Consider the following 19,308-nt stretch of genomic DNA (forward strand, 5'->3'; position numbering starts at 1 on the left):
TGCAGCTATATGGATTTTTAAGTTTAAATTTGATTATTTATTGCAGCTATGTGGATGACTTTAAGTTTGTTTATTTTAGTGTTTAATCTATATGGAAGACTTTTTTTTTTTAAATGTAGTTTTCCAAGTATGGCACATTTATTTATTTAAGTATACATTTATTTATGCAACTATATGGATGATTTAATGTGAGTATTTATTTTTGTCTTTTGTTGCCCTGTGAGATATACTGTTGTTTCAAATATTACGTCTCCACTTTTTTTCCTTTTTTGAAATGTATTTATTAATTAATTTTCTTAAGCCTCTGTGTCCCTGGGTGCAGGGTAAAGAGGAGGAGGAGGAGGAGGAGGAGGAGGAGGACCCGCTGACGGAGCTGCGTGCGCAGCTTCAGTCTGGAGTCGCTACGACGAGACCGCAATGAAGAGATAAATAGAAGCTTATCTATTTATTTGAAAGTATTCCGGGTCTCATTCATTGATAAGTGAGAGACGGCAGCTGGTTTGGGGAGCTGCTCACGCGCTCGTCTGCTTGTTGGGTGAGTGAATGTTGATGTTTGCGGTAAAACTGGATTTTAATGGCAGAATTAGATTAAAGGGCAGGAGATGAAACAGGGTGAGCTCAGGCTCCTCTCATGTGTACGTCGTTGAAACATTAATTCGTTTGAACATTAGCACGTGGATTAACTGGGAATTATTAAACTCGTGGCACGCGCTCGGTTTTAAAACGTTTTAAAGCCGTTTTTTTCCACATTTAGAGGTGATTTGCGCAGCTAGCTTGCACCGTGAAACGCGTACTGCCTGTCAGCGCGAGCTCGTTTATTTAAAAATGCGCCAGCTGTACTGAAACTTTAAAAATAACGTGTTGTGATTAAGCACGAGGACCCTCTCGCTGCCGTATATTAACGTGTTAAATGGCAGCGGAGCGTCACGCGCCCTCAGCCCTTCATGTTGCAGCCGTGTGATGTGTGGAGATGTGCGCACACACGGCGCACAGCCTCCTGATTTTCATGGCGAACCGTCGGCTCTCTGAGGGACCAGACACACCGGAGACCGGCCTCAGGATCCGCCTCTCTGTCCGGGAGGACGGTAAATGCTGTCTGTGGGGGGTTAAAAATGTCACCATGGAGGAAATAATGAAAATATCCTCAGATGAACCCGGCGGTGTCACACTCAGGGCCTGTCTCAGTAACACTGGATTCAATAGACTGTGTGCATCAGGCCCGGTTCTGCACTGCTTTGAATGGGGGTGCAAAACAAGATGTTAGTGGGTAATATGAGTAATTCAGATCAGGCCCCCTATAGGGTGCCAGGTGGCCCCCCAACCATTTTCTAATTTACTATAATAATAAAGCAATTCACTCTGGGAATTGTTTTTGTGCTGTTAGTATACATTAGATGCCAGAGTGCATAAAACAGCATCAAAATAAAGCTTGTTTATGAAAAAAAAAATGCCAATGGAGAATTCCCTGCACCTCCCAACAGAGGTCCTAAGACATTAATGTCCTAAAATCCTAGAAATGTCCTAAAATGCAAGAAATGTCTTAAAATCCTTGAAATATCTGAAATCTTTGTTATGTCTTAAAATCTAAGAAATGTCCTGCAATCCAAGAAATGTCCTAAAATCTGAGATGCGCCCTAAAATCCCAGAAATGTCTTTAAATCCTAGAAATTTCCTAAAATCTGAGAAAAATCCAGTAAATGTAGTTAAATCCCAGAAATATGTGTAGGTAAGTGGAGCATCTTGCTTTAGTGACACTGATCACTCAAAGTGAGAATTTTTCGGGGCTGATGATGCCTGTGTTTGGCGTTAGTTGGGCAGGTGGAGCATGGCCAGGTCATTGAGTGTGCATTACACTGGTGTCCCATCATCTCGTGCAATCATAGATCTGCTACCAGAAAGTGGTGCATTTTAGCAGCTTTTGCAGAAACACTTTCATAAATAGTCTTATTTTGGGCTTCTATACACTTGAAGCAGGAAAACATTGTGCCCATTTTAATTTCTAATGTTTCTAGTCCACTTTGTAATTTGTAATGTTCAGTTTCTTTAGTGGGAAATGATTTCTTACTATTATCTCTAAACAGGGGCGTTGCTTTGCTTTTTAGAGGACGGGGGCACAGTAAAAGGGGGGTCCTCCTTCATGAAGAAAATTTGATTTGATTCCCATTTCCTGCATTTCCTCATACATCTCGACACCACAGTATGTGATATTACTACCTTTTTTGTGCAGATGGCACAATTTATCCTGATTTTAGTGCTAAGCCTCATTGTTGGCTTAACTGATTCTTTTCAAAAACATGGAAAAACGGTAATGAGCAACAAAAAAAGGAACCGACCCAGAAGTAAGCAAGAAATGTGTGGAAAGTACAAAAAAATTACCTGAAAATCTGCCAAACAACCCAAACAAGCAAAGAAACAAACAAAAGTAATACAAACAAAGAAAAGGCACTAAGACGTTACTACATGAACTGAAAAAAAAACAACTTATTATTATGAGATATTTTCTTCTCTCTTGTTTACTATGTCTGTAATACCGTCTTCTTTGGTGCTCGTGGTTTCAGTAAAATTAATTGAATGATCGAATTGTAGAGAATCTTACCAAGATACCATGTGTGTAGCATGTCTTTAAAGTCTAAATATGCGACTCCTCTTAGTCATTTTTTCCGTTTATCAGAGCAAAATCACCAGCTCAAATCCACTTTCAGCCAGAAATTGACAGATGGCCATACAAAGTATTAAGCATGAAATTTGTGGTTTAAAAACAAAAATGTTGTGGAAACTGGGAGGTCCAGTCTCTGATTATTCACATCCTTTGGTCTTGTGCAGCCACCCGTTTGCTAATGAGCGCAGTATGGTTCATATACATAACAACACTTGACCCAGCGGTGTAAGCCCTCTGTATAAATGTATTTAAATTTGGCTAATTGGTTAAATATTGTTTCCATTTCTCCATTTGATAAGGATTTCTCAGCAGCAAAACGGGTAAAACTGTGACACAATGATCACTATTCCCATTGTATGCATTAGTCGTGTTGAATTATTCATCAGATTTGACTATTACGGCGGCATTTAGGAGAACAGCTGGAGGACAACCAGCAGAATAAAAGAAAATCTGTCCTGATGTGGGAGCACTCTGAGGACGTGAAGCTCATGATGAGGCTCCATGTGTCTCTCTAATGAGATGTAATTGGCTATCGGAGCGGAGGGGTGTTGAGGGCGATGACCTTTAGATCATCAGCCGTGCTCGGTGCGTCCCCGGTGCTTTGTTCCCCGTGGTCTGCAAATCAAACCCAGAATAAGGAAATATTACCGGGGCAAAGAAAGTGAGTCGTTCTTGTAATGTATTTGGACTGCAGTGCAGTTTAATGCAATTGAGTTGAAGGCGTTGTTGTTTTCTCTCTGCTATTGACTTACGCAAGGAAAGGAAAAAAGGAAATGTGGAAATCATTACAGTAACGGGGACAGGGGAGGGATTTCATTTGGCTCCCTGTTACGTTTCTATTTACTCAATTAGCTGTTACTGGCTGGTGAACACAAACCTCTTACAGATGAGAGCTGCAAACGGCGCTCGGCGCGTTGCTGCTCTTATCAGTACTTAAAGACACAAGATTGCAGGTTTGTTTGCGTTGCGCGTTTCTTGCATTAGCTCATATTTAATGGAAACACTGATGCTATTTTTAACAGCCTAATCTACAAACTGTATCATCATGTGGAAATGGAAAACTCTGACTCTGTTTACAAGCCGGTCTTTGGAAGATTAATATGTTTAACCCCAAAGCTATTTTTGTACACAAGGTTGTAATTAATTTTCTGACAGATCGCAGACCTTGCAATCTGAATTTTTGTGTGATTACGGGTTGACAGATGCTGTTTAAGAGGTGTTAGATTTAGCTGGAGGTGATACAGTTCCAGTGGCGTAAGGCGTTTACAAAGTTATGAAGAGCCCATGTGTGTCTTTATAAAATAACTAACCTATGATCTTATCCTGTAAACACGTGATCAAATAGAGACTTGACAGTGAATAACACAACACAACTGTCTCTGTCTCTCTCGCTCTCTCTCTCTCTCTCTCTCTCTCTCTCTCTATATATATATATATATATATATATATATAAATCTATATACAGTACTGTGTAAAAGTATTAGGCCATCTTAAACTTTATTTTGCAAGGTTACAACAGTTATAAATATTTATTTCCCAGTAGTCTTGTTACAAAAATATAACCACAACATAAAGGAAATCTGTATTCAGCATTAAAAACACAAATATTTCAGAATAAAATTACTTCAGCAGGGTGAAGTTGGGCAGACATTTTGAGATTTACAACACTAAACTTCTGGTTTATTCACATCAGGTTGCATTCAAGACACGTCCGAAGCCTAATATTGATTGTTTTAGCTACCTTTTGTTAATGTTGTACGATTCCATGATTCACACTAAATATTGAGTCCAAAAACTCAAATTTGTTCTGACTTTTTTGGTGTTTGTCTGTATTCTTTGTTTATATCTTAATAAAGAGACTGAGTAATGAATTGATACATATCAACATTATAGCTTTGCTAAAAAAAATCAAATCTTTGTTGGCCTAAGACCTCTGCACAGTACTGTATATGTATATATATATAATGCAAAGGTGGTATGAAGACGGGACTTCGTAGCGGCTCTATTGAGTGATCTCTCTGTAAAAAGCGTTAGTCTTAAGTTTGTCTGTTCTGGGCTACTGTAGAAACATGGACTTCAATATTGTGATCTCTGGGAATGAGGACCTGTTTCCTGTGTAGATATAATAACAAAAACAGTCATTCTTAATTTCAGGTGATTATTCACTATAAAAAAACATACTCATTATATCATATTCCACTTGTGCCAATATATCCCTCTAAATGCTGCACACTGGCCCTTTAACTCGGGATCTAAAAGAGTAGATTTAGCTGACTTGTGGAATATCAGCAAGTTGTTTATTGATGTGTGACATCTTTCTGTGACCTTCTCTCTCTGTGATAATACGGAGACAAAGCAAAGTCACAGTCCGATACTGTAACGGGGGGAAAAAACAAAGATGATCTCTGTGTACTTTGGCTCACTCTCCTCTCCGCTGGTGAAACTTCCCTCTTCTGCTGCTCGTCTGCAGCGTTTGACATCGTTCTCACATGATTCGTCGAGGAGCGAGTCGAGCTGCGAGCTGCTGCGTGAGGTGATTACTGATTAGCATCAGGTCACCTGATCTGAGGGCTCAGAGTAATGCTCACTTTTTTTAAAAAATGTCTTCTCATACAACAAAAAGCTGGAGCATAAAAAGTTATTTCACCCTTGAAGCTGAGTAAAGAGGAGCAGTTAGACCGAGTGTATAATCTGGGTTATATTTTTCTGGCTTTGTGCACAGTCAGGCCGAATCATCACAGCCTGAGACAGTAGGGGAGTTTTAACAAAGAAAGACTTCTTTGGTCAGCGAGGCTTTATCGTGTCACAGATCTCATGACCACGTTATCAAGCAGGAAATGTCTTGCCACAAACTTCCTGGAAGGCGAGTGAGGCCATAGTATCAGAAAATGGAAAAATAGAATACATCCTTATTTCCTACTTTGGTTCTTAATTTAGAATATAAAGTCCAGTTTTCCTTGTTTATTTTATTATAGAGACTTAGGAGACTTAAGAAAATAAAAGCGAGGTACAGGCATGCAGACATTATGTGCGTGAGGTTTAATCCACAAGTATATGGGATATTTTTGAAAAATTTCCTCCTTCATCCTCGAAAAAAAAGTCCAAAATCAAAATCCATAAAGTGCTATCAACAGCCTACCAAACCAACAGGCAGCGACGCACAGAAAAAGATGACGTTGGCCAATCAGAAGCCTGGAAAAAGGTCATCAGTGAAGGGTTGCATTAGTGCATCATAGTGCACTTTGATGCCTTCGTTCCTCAATATAATAAAAGAGTAACTGTACATTTATACACATGCATATTTGCCTTATTTTATTTGTGAGTTACTAGCACATCAACAGCCCTCCAAAGTTGTAAATATGAAGTATGTTTGCGTTATGAAATATGAAGTAAATTAGGAAATTTCAATGATACCCGAGTTCCCGAGTTGTGACATTTACATGATGTTTCGGGGCAGCTTAAAAATGGCGGAAAACAACAGAAGTGTCAACAAATGACAGTAAAAAATTATACATTTTGTTATTTTGTTCCCAGTAGCTATCAGTAGCAAGAAAGCAAACTTTTAATTATAAAGCATGATTGATTAAACATTATTTTATAACACGAGTTGCCGACTTGTTGTCATAAATGCATAAACATGGCGGGCAAAAGTCAATGTTTGGTTAGTGGTAATAAACTTTTTTTAATTAATTCACGTATTAAATATCAGTTTTTGATCACATGTAAAATGTAATATGGTGTTTAAACTAACTGCTGTCCATGTAGAGTGACCTAGATTAAATATAAAAATATAATATATATAAAATGTATAAAAAATAAAATAATTTATAAAAATATAAAGAAACTGGAAACCTCTCTTACCATTAAAATGCAACCCATCTTCTTTGTAGCCTTCATGTTCTTCCCACTTTACGACCTCAAAGCAAACAAACACAACGAAGAACGAATTCCCAATTCCCAAACTACGACTTCTTTATGACACATGGATGCAGCAAAAGTCCTGTTAGCAGCGTTATAGCAGTCACTATTTTGGCCTCCTGTACGTTTGCACAAAATGTCGCGTCATTTGGGAAGCCTCAGAAAAGACAACAACTCTCACTGCGACATCACGAGCCAAAAACTCTTAGATTTTTTTCTGTCTACATGTCAAAACTGAAAATATAGTCTCTATGTATATTCACCCTGAACAGAGTTTTCTAAAAAGTTTGCTTTCAGTGACCAAAAACACAGCTGTATGGATGAAGAGCGAACATGCACAGAGGAATTTTAAACGCCCAAGTATTTGTGGATTGGGCCTGAGATGGATGTATTCCCGTACTTTTACTTGGATTCTCATGTCTACAAACTGCCTTTTTTGTGTGGCCTGTGGTCCCATGACTTGCAGAATGAGTTTTCACGATGACAAAGCAGGATGTGTTTTTTATGTCTATTACATGCATGTAGACAGCCATGATACTCTGGCCTATAAAAGAACTGCTGCCTTCCTCTTTGAACCCTCAGAGGGAAAATCCGCCACCTTTTATGTGAATCTCCAATCAGTGTTGATGGTAAATATAGTCGAATGAAGCAATAAATCCCTCAGTGCGTGCTATACTGACTGAGTTCTCCTGCTTGCTGAGCCGTGCATTGCACAGGATGCATCGCACGTGACCCACTATAGCTATGACTTTGTTGGCCAAAACATGTTGTAGCTGAGGTTTAAAAGTTATAAGTATAGCCTGTATTTCTCCAGATGTTCTCATGTGCTGTTCATATATTTAACATGAGAGGTTATGTACCAAAATTCATATATAACCCACATAATCATGAGGCAGTAATTTGCGTATATTCCATGTAATAGGGACGGTTGCAATCACGTAACCAACGTTCTGATGGGAGTAAACAGGGAAGTATTATAAAGAAAAAGTTTGTGAAAAATCTGTGAGGCAGATTGAACAAAGGGTTTTTCTCCCATTTTTAGATCCTTGTGAAACAAAGTAATGATCATGATGATATTAACGATATTATGAATACAGATGAGCTCTTTGCTGGTGTAGAGGAGTATTTCCTCTCACGCAGGTGCAGAACACACATGCTGGCTGGCCGTCGGTTTGGTGTGTTCACGTGCAACTTTTTGGCTGCGACAAAGCAGCGTGAGCTACGCAGCAGGGGGCTTTCGTCACCGCTCAGATGTCGGTTTGGTGTGTCTGGGCCTTTAGCACTGCAGTGGTCATTTAAATCTTTATAGAATCTCCTTTGCATTTTTCCTTGACCCCATGACATTTTTCGAGGTCAAGGAAAAGTGGTAAGAGAAGAGATTTTTTATGATTATTCAACGGCAGCCGCGGACAGTTTGATACAGTCAAAGAGAAGCTCGATTGTCGAGGGGCGTGTAGAGCACGCCCCCCTGCAGCCGGAGGTGAAATCCAGCCTGTAGCTCTTCCAGCATCCAAATTCATCACTAGGTGGGTTTCCATGAACCCTCAAATTGTGCTATCTGATATTGTTGAAAGTTTTTATGCTTGCATGAGGTGGTATTTCAGGCAATTTGAAAAAGCCATGCTTCGTAAAACTGCAATGGAAACACTTTTTTGGCTTTTATAGGTCACTCTGCACAGGAAGCCAGTTTATAAACAGCTATGGCTATGCGCTTGTCAGTGGGAACATGATGCAGCAGGCGCTTACAAGAGTTGTTATTGCATCACATAACTCTTGAGAAGTTGAGCGGATCATCCAGAAATGTTGAATCCACAATTCCTCTGAAATTGTGTACTATCACCTCCTAGAAATCCCTCCCATGTGTAAGGAGCTTGTCTTTCCATTATCGCTTGCATGACACGCCTACGTCGCCTTAGATTGGAAATAATGGCGGCTAGTGTGGTGGCTGCAATAGGAATAAACCTGTTCATGTTTTGAACATCCATCATCATGCTTCTCGAAATGTTATCATGAGAGGAGACGTCACATAACATCATTCAATGGAAACACAGTCATCTCATAATGTTGTTTTATGGACACTTTAAAAATATCGCGTACGTTTTGCACAAATCTGTAATGGAAACCCGCCTACCGTCAATATAGCACGCACTGAAGAATTTATATTCTCTACATTAGCATCAACAATGATCAAACATTCATATAAAAGGTGGCGAGTTTTCCCTTAAAATGCCCTTCGACTCCAGACTGTGTTGGAACAAGCACAGAAGCCTCAAGCCATAAATGCACGAAAGCTTTTATTGGGGTCTTACAGGGTGTGTTAAAGCGTGTGGTAGTATTCCCGAGGTGCACACGCTTCCCGGACCTCTCTCATGCGTGAAACGGCGACGAGGTTATCGGCCGACCGTCTGGCTGCAGAATCCTGCGTGTAATCCATCAGAGCCGTGTTACAATGTCTCATCTATGCTACAGCACAATGTAAAGCACGGCCTGGGGGGATCGAGCGCTCCTCCTCGCTGCTCTCTGAGGCAACCCAACACCACATGAAGGCTGTTCAGAAAAAAGTGTCACGCTTTTGCAGGAAAATTGGAACTGCATGTGTGCATTTAATTGAGCTGTTAATTTAAAAGGTATGGGAGTCTTTGTTGTTGGATTTCAGGTTGTTAAAAGTGAACGTATTATCCTCGGTGCTCCCATCAGTATGAATAATTGACCTGGCTGACATCGGATGCATTGTGTCCGCAGGCACCCAGGGGATGTTTTATCAGTGCAGATGGATGAGGGCTGACAGCCAGTGCAGGCAGGACATGTGTCGTGTGGAAGTGTCATGTAGTGAGGAGGAAAGCCAACACGCAGTGGGATTATAAAAGCATGATAACAACGGAGATGCTGTCCTGGAGAGACAGAAAGGTCCTGAGATGGATCAATTATGAACTTTTATTCCAGTAAAACCTCGTCTATATCGGCTTATTGAAGCTCGGGGGTGTGAATTTAAGACTTCTCCCTCTTCAGCTGCGTATGTCTTCTAACCTCGGGCTTAACCTTAACCAAAGTGGGGGAGGGGAACAAGGGAATGATGGGAAAATTAAAGACTGTTAATTCTGTCTCTAATGAGGAAAACACAAGCAGCATAATGGAGTGAGGAGTGTGTTTCACTGCATAAAGGCCATTTTTTTTTATGATCAGGAAGCAGATGATCTGTTTTTGTGTTTATCTTTGTTGGCGGCATAGAGTATAGAGAATTAAAAATAAAATTTGGCCTTCAAAAACACTGGCACTAAGAATAATCCACTGAAAAATAAAACAGGCTTTAAACATTTTTATTTTGATATTTTTTGCATTCTGATGTTTTTCTTTAACAATCTTTTGTTTTTTTGTTTTCCTTCATGTCACTCTCTTTTCTACGATGGCTTATCAAGGCCGCTGGGTTAAAAAAATGTTAAAAAACGGAAGGTAATATTTTGAGAAAAAAACTCAGAATTTCCAAGAGTAATGTTGCAAATTTGAAAAGAAAAAATAGGATCTTCTCTGAGTTCATAAAGTTGCAAATTTGTGAGAAAAAATTCAGAAAAATAGTGTTTCTTGGGATCAAAGCACCACATCACTTCACTTTAGATTAACCTCAACACGCAGACGCTGCTGTTTTATGCCTGCAGTGGAGAAACTTATCAAATTATACTTTGCAATTGGATTTAGCAATAAGGAAATACTTATTTCTTTAGCCCGAAATCACCAGATTCTCATCAGCATCTGGACTGTGAAGAGACATTAAGGTGAACTGGGCCTATCAGATGAAAAGCACATACTGATTTTAAAGACATGCTTTGGCAGCGTGTGTGTGATGAGGTTGATACAAAGTGAAATGATGTGGTGCTTTGATCCCCCCAAACACAAAAAAACGTATCTGTCTTTTTTTCTTCACAGATGTGAATATAAGACTTTTTTTCTCAGAAATGTCAATTTTTCTCACAAATTTGCAACATTAATCTTGGAAAGGTCGGACTTTTTTATTGAAATGATGCCCTCAGTTTTTTTTTTTATCTGGCCCTAATACACTGTTGTAGAAAAAAGTGCAAAAAAATCAGAATGAAATACAATGTTTGTTTTATTTTTCAGTGGATTTTCAGTTCTATTGTTTCCTTATTCAATGCCGAATTTTATATTTCGATGCCAAACTTTACTGCCACTGTTGTTGCACTAGCGCTGTACAATATTTAATTTCCCCAACCTAGTCACCAAAAACAGGGTAAAACATGGATACATTGCATTATTTTATGGCCGAAACACTGAAACTTTACTATTTCTGCATTTTAATAACAGGCTATGGATATCATGCGGTTACGTTTGGGCACAAAAACCACATACATACGGTTTATTTGTGCACCTGAAGGAGCCAACAAAGTGCTTTACATCAGACACACAACAGCCGCGCTGTCACCAGCTTCATGTTGGGCCAGTCTCTGTTTACCTTTTAATTTTTAATCACAGTAACAGCTGGAGATAACAGGGCTGGGACGTACAACAGACCGCCTCGGTCATGTGCCCACTCTCAATTTCCTGTTTTATATTACATCTTCTCGGCTCCTACGTGGTCAGTTGTGATGATTTATGATGATTATGATCATTGTTTTATGGGATGACTTGTGCTCTGGATGATGCATTTTAATTGTATGTTGAGTTTTTCCCTCAGTGGGAGAGATTTTCTATCAGGCTACAGCCACAATATGTAGGAACTGGGCCAATTGAAACTTTATTTAAAGGGACGCTTTGCTAATTTTACACAGGCTGTCAGTGTCCGTTTACAGATCTCCTCAGCCTGTGAAAACTGTAGGATAATCTCCGCCGCAGCTCAGGTGGAGCTTTTTCAAGCCTGAGAAGGTGAGCTTGATGATGTCATGGTGATGTCATCGGGGTTATCTCAGAGATGGTTGGAAAATGACAGATTTTGTAACAGAAAGGTTGTGTGACAAACGGAGGTGTGCGATTTCAAAGATGTGAGTGTTTACTTGGCAGGAAGGGGTGCATTATGGGAACTGCAGGATGTCTTTTGGAGCTGTACTTTATATATTTTGAGACTAAGGGTTGGGATAAATTTTGTGTCTTTGGGCTCGTTCGAGACGCTTGGAAAGCGGACGAGAGCAGGCGGCCGCAGCAGGAGGCGGTGACAAAAAGCTGCGATCAAGTCAGACAGATTTTTGACTTCTCCAGCAGCATTTAGACTGTGCAGGAAGTCACAGAAACACTCGCATCCTGTCAGATCTGATTCATTAAAATGTTATCGGACCCATATATCAGTTTGTCTGCAGTCTCCAATTGTGACACAGTCGCCTATTAAAATGCTTCACAGGCGATCTGTGATTTCTTTTTGTGGTTCAGCTTCTCAGCAGTTAACAGTCATTTTCTGAAGACATACAGAGAACAGTGCATTATGTTTTTGGATTTCTGAAAGTAATATAAATATGTTTTCACGAAAAGTTAAGATTGTATTTACGTACACAAGAAATAGTGACGCACACTTTATATGATGTTTACTTTTAATGGTCTCTGTCTCGTTTTTCTTCTGATATAAAAGATAAATTTCCAGGTATTTTATCATTCTGTGGAGCGACTGTTTATATTAGTCGGTCTTTGAGTTTGTGTTGATTGTTGTGTGTTGTAATGTGTTTAGTCAGACTGTGAGTATAAATGTTGTGTATTTATATAATCTTGCTAATGAAAAATTGTCAATAAAAAGTCCACAGGATGAGTAGCTGCTGTTTAAACCAGAAGCTAATGGGGATCTTAATAAACAAACTTCCATTTTACACAAATTCTCATGAAAAAGAGCAACATATCAGTTTGCTGCCGTATATAAATCAGCTGAGCAGACCTGTCATCCTTAAACTACATAAATAAATGAAAAATATCAGCCTAACAGTCAAACACAGAGGAAAAAAACAAGACTACAGCTCTCATTAAAGATTAGTCAGATGGCCTATAGTCAAGGCTTCACATCTGCACTGATGTTATTCCTCAAATCACACAAACCACATGTCTTTGTGTCACTGAATATGTCAATAATTAAAACTGTGGTGTTAATACAGACTCTGTATAGTTTATGATCTGTGATGTGAGTAGCCTGTAGGCTGTTTCTTACTTCAAAACGTCACCATCAGCCACAAAACATATATTCTCTGAACAGAATAAAGCGTCAAAGCAGCTTGGGTATTTATTCCGATGATTTTACTACCAGGAAGAGTGACCGTGCGCTAAAAGACCTGTGTCTCTTACAAGCTCAGACTTTTAGGGCTAAAGCTCTAAAAACTTCATCTGTCTTGATCTCTGGAGATTAGTTTTGTAAATCTCATATTTTCTGCCCAAGAGAGTTCAAGAAATGTGAAGTGAAGAGGGAGGTCACGCTAAATACTTAGCCAGTCGAAGTTTTTTTATTCTAAAATATTTGTTTTTATTACTGTATACGTATTTCTTGTATGATGTATTTTAGTAATGAGACCACTGAGAAATAAATATGCATGCACAGTACGATATATTAATCATAATTTTATGGAATATTTTGCTGTTTAACTCATAAGTCACAGTGCTGTATAAAGAAAAACATCCAACACTCGTTCTTCTTGAGCTGTAACAGACGCAACACAGAGCGCGTCGTTCAAATGTCATCGCTCAGAGGACAAACTCCAGACCGTTCTACAGCTCTGTGTACAGTTTTCAGTACACGTGTAAGATTTTCCACATTATAGCAAATGTTTGAAACTCCTGCACATCATTAAACATCCTGTTTCCTGTTTCAGGGCTGCCGAGAAGAATAATGGATGAAACCTGTCACTAGCACTTGCTGAAGATTTCGATTGACTCCTCAAACTGAAGTATGGAGGGCAGCGACGATGTGTCTGTAAACATGACGCAGTCCCAGACGGATGTGTGCAGCGCGGAGGTGGGAGGAGGAGGAGGAGGAGGAGGAGGAGGAGAAATCCCCAGTAAGGTGGAGGAAGGAGTAACTCCCCTCGCTCCTGCGGATTCCTGCGGCAGCAGCGCGCCTGGACTGAGCAAAGGAGCGCTGTCGAACCTGGTGGAGCCTCCTGCGCCGTCAGTGGTGAGTCCCACCGCTGAAACTCCGGGAGGCGTGGCGCTCAAAGTCGCCACAACTGTGCTGCACCCGGTGTGCCTGGGAGACAGCCCGCTGATGCTGCCCATCCACCTCCAGATGGCCGGAGCAGCCGGCTCTCAGCTCGGCCAAATGGGGGCAGCACCGTACTTGATAACAAGCCAAAGCCCGGTTTCTCTTCCTCTGGTGTTGGATCAGCAGGTCATCCAGCACATGAGCCCCTCTGTGATTCCTCAGACCGCTAACAACGTCCTGTGTCAGAACCCTTTGACGTTTGGTTTACCTCCGGCCGTCGATCAGAAGACAGCAGGACAGACGCAGGAAGCCAATCTGCTCTCTCTGCTGCAGAATCCAGCGTTTGCAGCCATCCTGCAGGATCTCTTCCCGTCCCAGGCGGGTTCATCCACCTGCCAGTCACCAGGCTCCACCTTCTTCCCTCTTCCTCCCCTCACACCTCCCTACACCTCCCCTCTGGCGCCACTAGTCCCTCCTGCTACGCTCTTAGTCCCCTACCCGGTCATCATCCCCCTGCCAGTGCCTCTGCCCGTCCCTCTGCCCATCCCCATCCCCGTCCCTCAGACCGAGGACTCGAAGGGGAACATGCCAAAACCAGTTTGCACTGTGAGCAAAAGCACTCAGACTTCTCCAAAAGATACTACCTCTCCATCATTGTCTTCACGCAAATGCACGCCGTCATTCCAGCCACAAAATGCATCCTCGCTTCCTCTAGACGAAGGACAAGCTCTAGACCTTTCTGTCAGAGCGTGTCCGGTTGAACTAAAACAGGAGTACCCCAGTCCGCAGCAGGACAGTGTGCTCGACTTGTCGGTGCCTGCTGTGAGGAAAAAGTGCGTTCAGTCAGACAGAGAAGTAGCTTTTCACTCTGGTCAGGAAACAAGCGGGACGTCTTTGTCTCTGGGCGTCGAATGCACTCAGAGTTTAGATTCCAAACTCCTGGGAAGTCTGGCTTCGCTGGAGTTCAGCCGGCAGCATAAGTGGGTGGTTGACAGCAGCTCTGGTGGGTCCAGTTCTCAGCAGGCGTCTCTGAGCGGACCCGGAAACCTCGAGATAGTCAGCGCTTCGCAAACAGCCAAGGTCATCGTCTCGGTGAAGGACGCCATCCCCGCCATCCTCTGCGGGAAGATTAAAGGCCTCTCAGGAGTCTCCACCAAGAACTTTTCCATCAAACGGGACGGCAGCCAGGGGGCGTCTCTGCAGCAGCTCTACGCGGTGCCGTCCGCATCACACGGCGAGCAGCACGACCCAAACAACCCGCATAAAAAGGTCCCGAAGAACAGGGCGATCAAATTGAAGAAGGTCAACTCACAGGAGATCCATTTTCTGCCCATGAAGAAGCAGAGACTCGCAGCGCTGCTCCCCAGGAAGTGAAAGTGCACAGCAGAGGGGGATTAATTGCCGGACCGCTCTCGGGTAATCCTTCCAGAGCGTGTAACATAAAACACATGTGGGGACGTTCTGTAATCAAACTCATACATTTACATGTCCAATCAGAGTTTGGCTCATAGAGACTGCTGAGGTTTGTGGATGTCTGAGTGTGACACTGTTACAGAAATGCTTTCCATCAGAGTTTTTCTGTGTTTTTTTTTTTAAATAATGCACTAGTTTTCAGTGTTATACTAAACCAGAAATGTTTTTGTTTGGCTGCTTAACCCCTTGAAACCTGGATTTTTCAAAAACATGGAAAAAAGGCAATAAAATGGGCAAGAAACTTGCAAGAAATTAGTAAAAGGTCATTAAAAATTAATTTTAAACATGAGGGTAGGATTATTAGAAAGTTAACCCCCTAAAAATGTCTAAATGTCTAAAATTTATAGTTATAAAAAAATTATATTTAAAATGATTTTAGAGAAAAAATATGTTAAATAAATGCTTTTTTTAATCACTGCTTTAGGTTATTTTTGTGATTTTTTTTCTTTCTTTTTATTTTTTTTGTTGTATCTTATTTTATGGTGATTTTCTTGTAACTTTTTTAAACTAATTTTTGGCTAATGTTTGGGACGTGTTTTGTTAAGTTTGCTTGTTGCCTTCTCACCATGTTTTTGAAAAAAATCAAAGCAATTGCTCAGGTTTTAAAGGGTTAATGGGCTCTCCGTGTGGCTTTTGGAAATTGTCTTTATAGATCAGAGATGTTGAGAAACATTTTTGACTTTATAATTACAGCGAAGGCACATGGGTTCCATTTTTCCATGTGGGATCATGGTTTGTTTCCGTGTGTAATTTTTATTTGAGTGCACTGAAGACCTTAAAAAAAAAAAACTGTTGTTGAGGTTCTCACTGTTCAGAGCGGAGCAGTGTGTACTGGCAGGACGTGACTGTTAAAACATGTCCCACCATCGGAAATTCCCATAGTCATCAGTAGCTCACTGGAGCGATTCATTCCCGTCTGATTGGTCGGGGTCTAGCATGACAGGCTAATAAGGACTTGGCAAAACCCAGAGCCACAATTTCATTCACATGAATGTTGGCACCAGCCTTCAGTCGTGACTAAATACATTTTATTTCGTTTTACGGCAGGGAAAAAAAAGGGACGTCTTAATCGTCCTCACATATAAACAGAACTTTGTCTGGGCCTGTCTAAGTATAAGGAAAGTATTTCTGGAAAAGAGCTGTTTAGGTTGCTGACTGAATTAGCAGTTTTTGATCCGGCTTCAAAATAAAAGCTGACAAAACACCTCACAGCAAGAGCGTCAAACACCAGAGCCCCCTGCTGTTTCCACTAACAGACTTATGAAATGAATCTAGGTGGAAGTTGTAATATGTATTTCAGCAGTTAAAGCTGTGGTAGGCAGTCGAATATGGGCTTCATTGGGCAAAACTCCCATAATAAACCCAGAATATTGAAATTTAAGTGTTTTGAGAGAATACTACACCTCTGCACCTCCTTGTGGCTCCGTTTTCAAACTTCTGAAAACAGAAAATCGAAGCCGGGAAAGGACACTTAAGTCAATCACAGTTCACTTTCTCAGCGAGGACATACCTAATGGTTATTATACAAATGCAGATGTGCGTGCACGTCTTTTTAGATGGTGAAAACTGGTGAAAAATTTGCTGTACTACCATTGGTAACAACTGCCCACACTGCAAAACAACCCAAAAAAGGAAGACTGGCTCATCAAAAAGCGTTTAAGGCAGGCCCCAAGGAAGTCATAGTGGCCTAACAGTGTAATTACACCGTCACATGATGCCCTGTGGCCCAAAACGACTTTTTCTCATTGACGTACGTGGCAAAAAAGACATTTGTTTATCAGTGAATAGATTTTTTTGAGCTTCACAACCCACGCAAACAACTTGTTACACTCTTTTTTCAATAACAGCATTTATGTCCCAGACACTATATTTATAATTGGAAAATGTCTATATTTAAAATTATTTTACCGAATTTTTTTTTTTAAATAAATGTATTTTTTTCATCACCGTTTTAGATTATTTTTGGGATTTTTTTTTAACTTGCTTATTTTCTGGTGATTTTCTTATAACATTTTTACTATTTTTTTTGCCTTAGACTCTTTTTGATAAGCCTATCTTCCTTTTTCGGATTCTTTATCAGTGGATAGATTTTTTGAGCTTCACAACCCACACAAACAACTCGTTAAACTCTTTCTCAATAACAGCATTTATTTTTTATTTATTTATTTATCTGAGAAACAGAGAGCCTGAGGCAAGGAGCAGCTGAGCAAATGTGCTGTGTGCAACTTTACAATGAAATAAAAAAGTAAATACGCCAACGTATTTGGGTCATTGTATGACGCATGGGCAAATATCAGTGGTCGTCCGGTGGGAGGGGCTTAAGACAGAGAAGTACGAGCTGCAGGAGGAGGGTGAATTTTCAATATTTTCTTCCTTTTCCAGATTTCTGCCTATCCCAGCTTTAAATTGGTTTGAGTATTAAGGATGGGCTAAGTGAAGAACAGCCAGATAAAAAAAAGAAATAGTGACAATTTTTGGCTTCAGTGAGAGAAAAAGCTGTTGGTATGTTTAAGTGTGTTATTAGAATCAGTAGCCTATTGTTGAGACCCCTTTATCAAGTGTAAAACATTAGTTCCATGTAGTTCAGTGTCTTTTTTTTTCGTGCAGCATGGTGTTTTTTCTCCCCCATGATTATGATCAGAGTTGTGAATGTGAGACTATTGTTGTGCGTCAGTTAATTTATCCTATCGAGTGCACTTTGTCATAGTTTAGTTGGAAAAAAAATGTTACAGGGTGTCCATCCTACTCTATTAAAAACTGTGTCGCCCCTTTGTGATTATAGCATTTATGAAATCTGTGAATTATAGCAGCCATATGCAGACTGTCTGGGTGAACAAAGAAAGGATGGAAAGCTCTACTTTTTACCTGTTTTTATTTATATTGATGTACTTTAGCAATCCCAGTACATTTCACTTTAACTCTGCGGTCCATTCAACAGGGAGCTCCTCTGATGACTTTGGTTGTACAGGATTTGACCCTAATTTATTCTTTGTACAACTTTTATTTATACAAGCTGTATATATACTGGATGGTCAGTTTGGAGACTGTGTGTGACTGGATATAAAAAAAGAACTGCTTACTTTGTAACTGTCAGTCTCCTGAAGCACTTTCTGCTTCGTAGAATTGTTATTTTAAAGACGAGATGTCAGTGAAGAAACAACAGTTGAAATGTGCTGGCAGTTAAATGTTTGCTTACTGTACAGTTATGTGTGCTTTTTATATGGAAGTGAACTAAAAATCTCCAATGTCTCTATTTGTGTCTGCCTTTTTTCTTAAGGACAGTCTATTTTTATCATTAATATGTCAGTTTTTGTCGATGAAACAGGATTGACATCAGGGAAAATGGCAGAACAGACTTACATTAGGGGACCTGTTTTGCTCATTTTCGGTTTGGCTTGGCTTCTTAAAAAAAAAAAAAAGTTACAAGAAAATTACCTGATATTTAGGCAAAAAAAAAAAAAAAATGTAAATAAAAAATAATAAATGATTATTATATAGTTTTCTTTAAAAAACAAAAACAACAACAAAAAACAACAAAAATATATTTTGTTGAACATATTTTCAGGTCATTTTCTATTTTCATATTTAGTTAAAAAAATAGGAGAAAATAAATATATACATAGAAATAAATTGATAAATCCATTATATATATATAATATATTATATATGTAGGCTATTTATTATATATTTCCCCTTTTTTATTTATTTTTTAAATATGAAAATAAAAAATGACCTGAAAAACATAAAAAAAATAAAAAAATTTGTTTTTAATTAACTTTTTATCAATAACCCCTTCTCTTTGAAAACTAATTTTCATTTTCTTGTCACCTTTTCATAACTTCTGGCAAGTTGTAGGACATTTCTTGCGAAGTTGCTCATTTCCTTTTAGCCAATGTTTTCAAATGGAAAAAAAAAAGTGACGTTTTCGTTTGCTCAAGGGGCAAAAAAAACTACAATTACCAGAACACTACGCTCCCGCTGCCTTCAGTTCCGGTCCGCAGAAAACAACATGGCGGTGGGCAGGTGACAAACGATCAAGAATGAAAAGGTAAGCTCAAATATGTTTCTTGAAACATTTTAGTCAATAAAAAGGCAGAGCACCAACAAAATCTTGGCTTATATTTGTAAATCATGCTTAATT

The 19,308-nt window shown here is 39.8% G+C and overlaps 1 protein-coding gene across 1 annotated transcript; it reads left to right on the forward strand.

Moving 5' to 3' along the window:
- Positions 1 to 411: 411 nt before the first annotated feature.
- On the forward strand, positions 412 to 15,480 carry LOC121941107 (retinoic acid-induced protein 2-like). The gene is made up of 2 exons (XM_042483827.1): positions 412 to 535; positions 13,366 to 15,480. The coding sequence occupies exon 2, from the start codon at positions 13,443 to 13,445 to the stop codon at positions 15,066 to 15,068; it is 1,626 nt and encodes a 541-aa protein (XP_042339761.1). The 5' UTR covers positions 412 to 535; positions 13,366 to 13,442; the 3' UTR covers positions 15,069 to 15,480.
- Positions 15,481 to 19,308: the final 3,828 nt, after the last annotated feature.

Source organism: Plectropomus leopardus, chromosome 3, assembly GCF_008729295.1.
Source record: "Plectropomus leopardus isolate mb chromosome 3, YSFRI_Pleo_2.0, whole genome shotgun sequence".
NCBI classification, from domain to species: Eukaryota; Metazoa; Chordata; class Actinopteri; order Perciformes; family Serranidae; genus Plectropomus; species Plectropomus leopardus.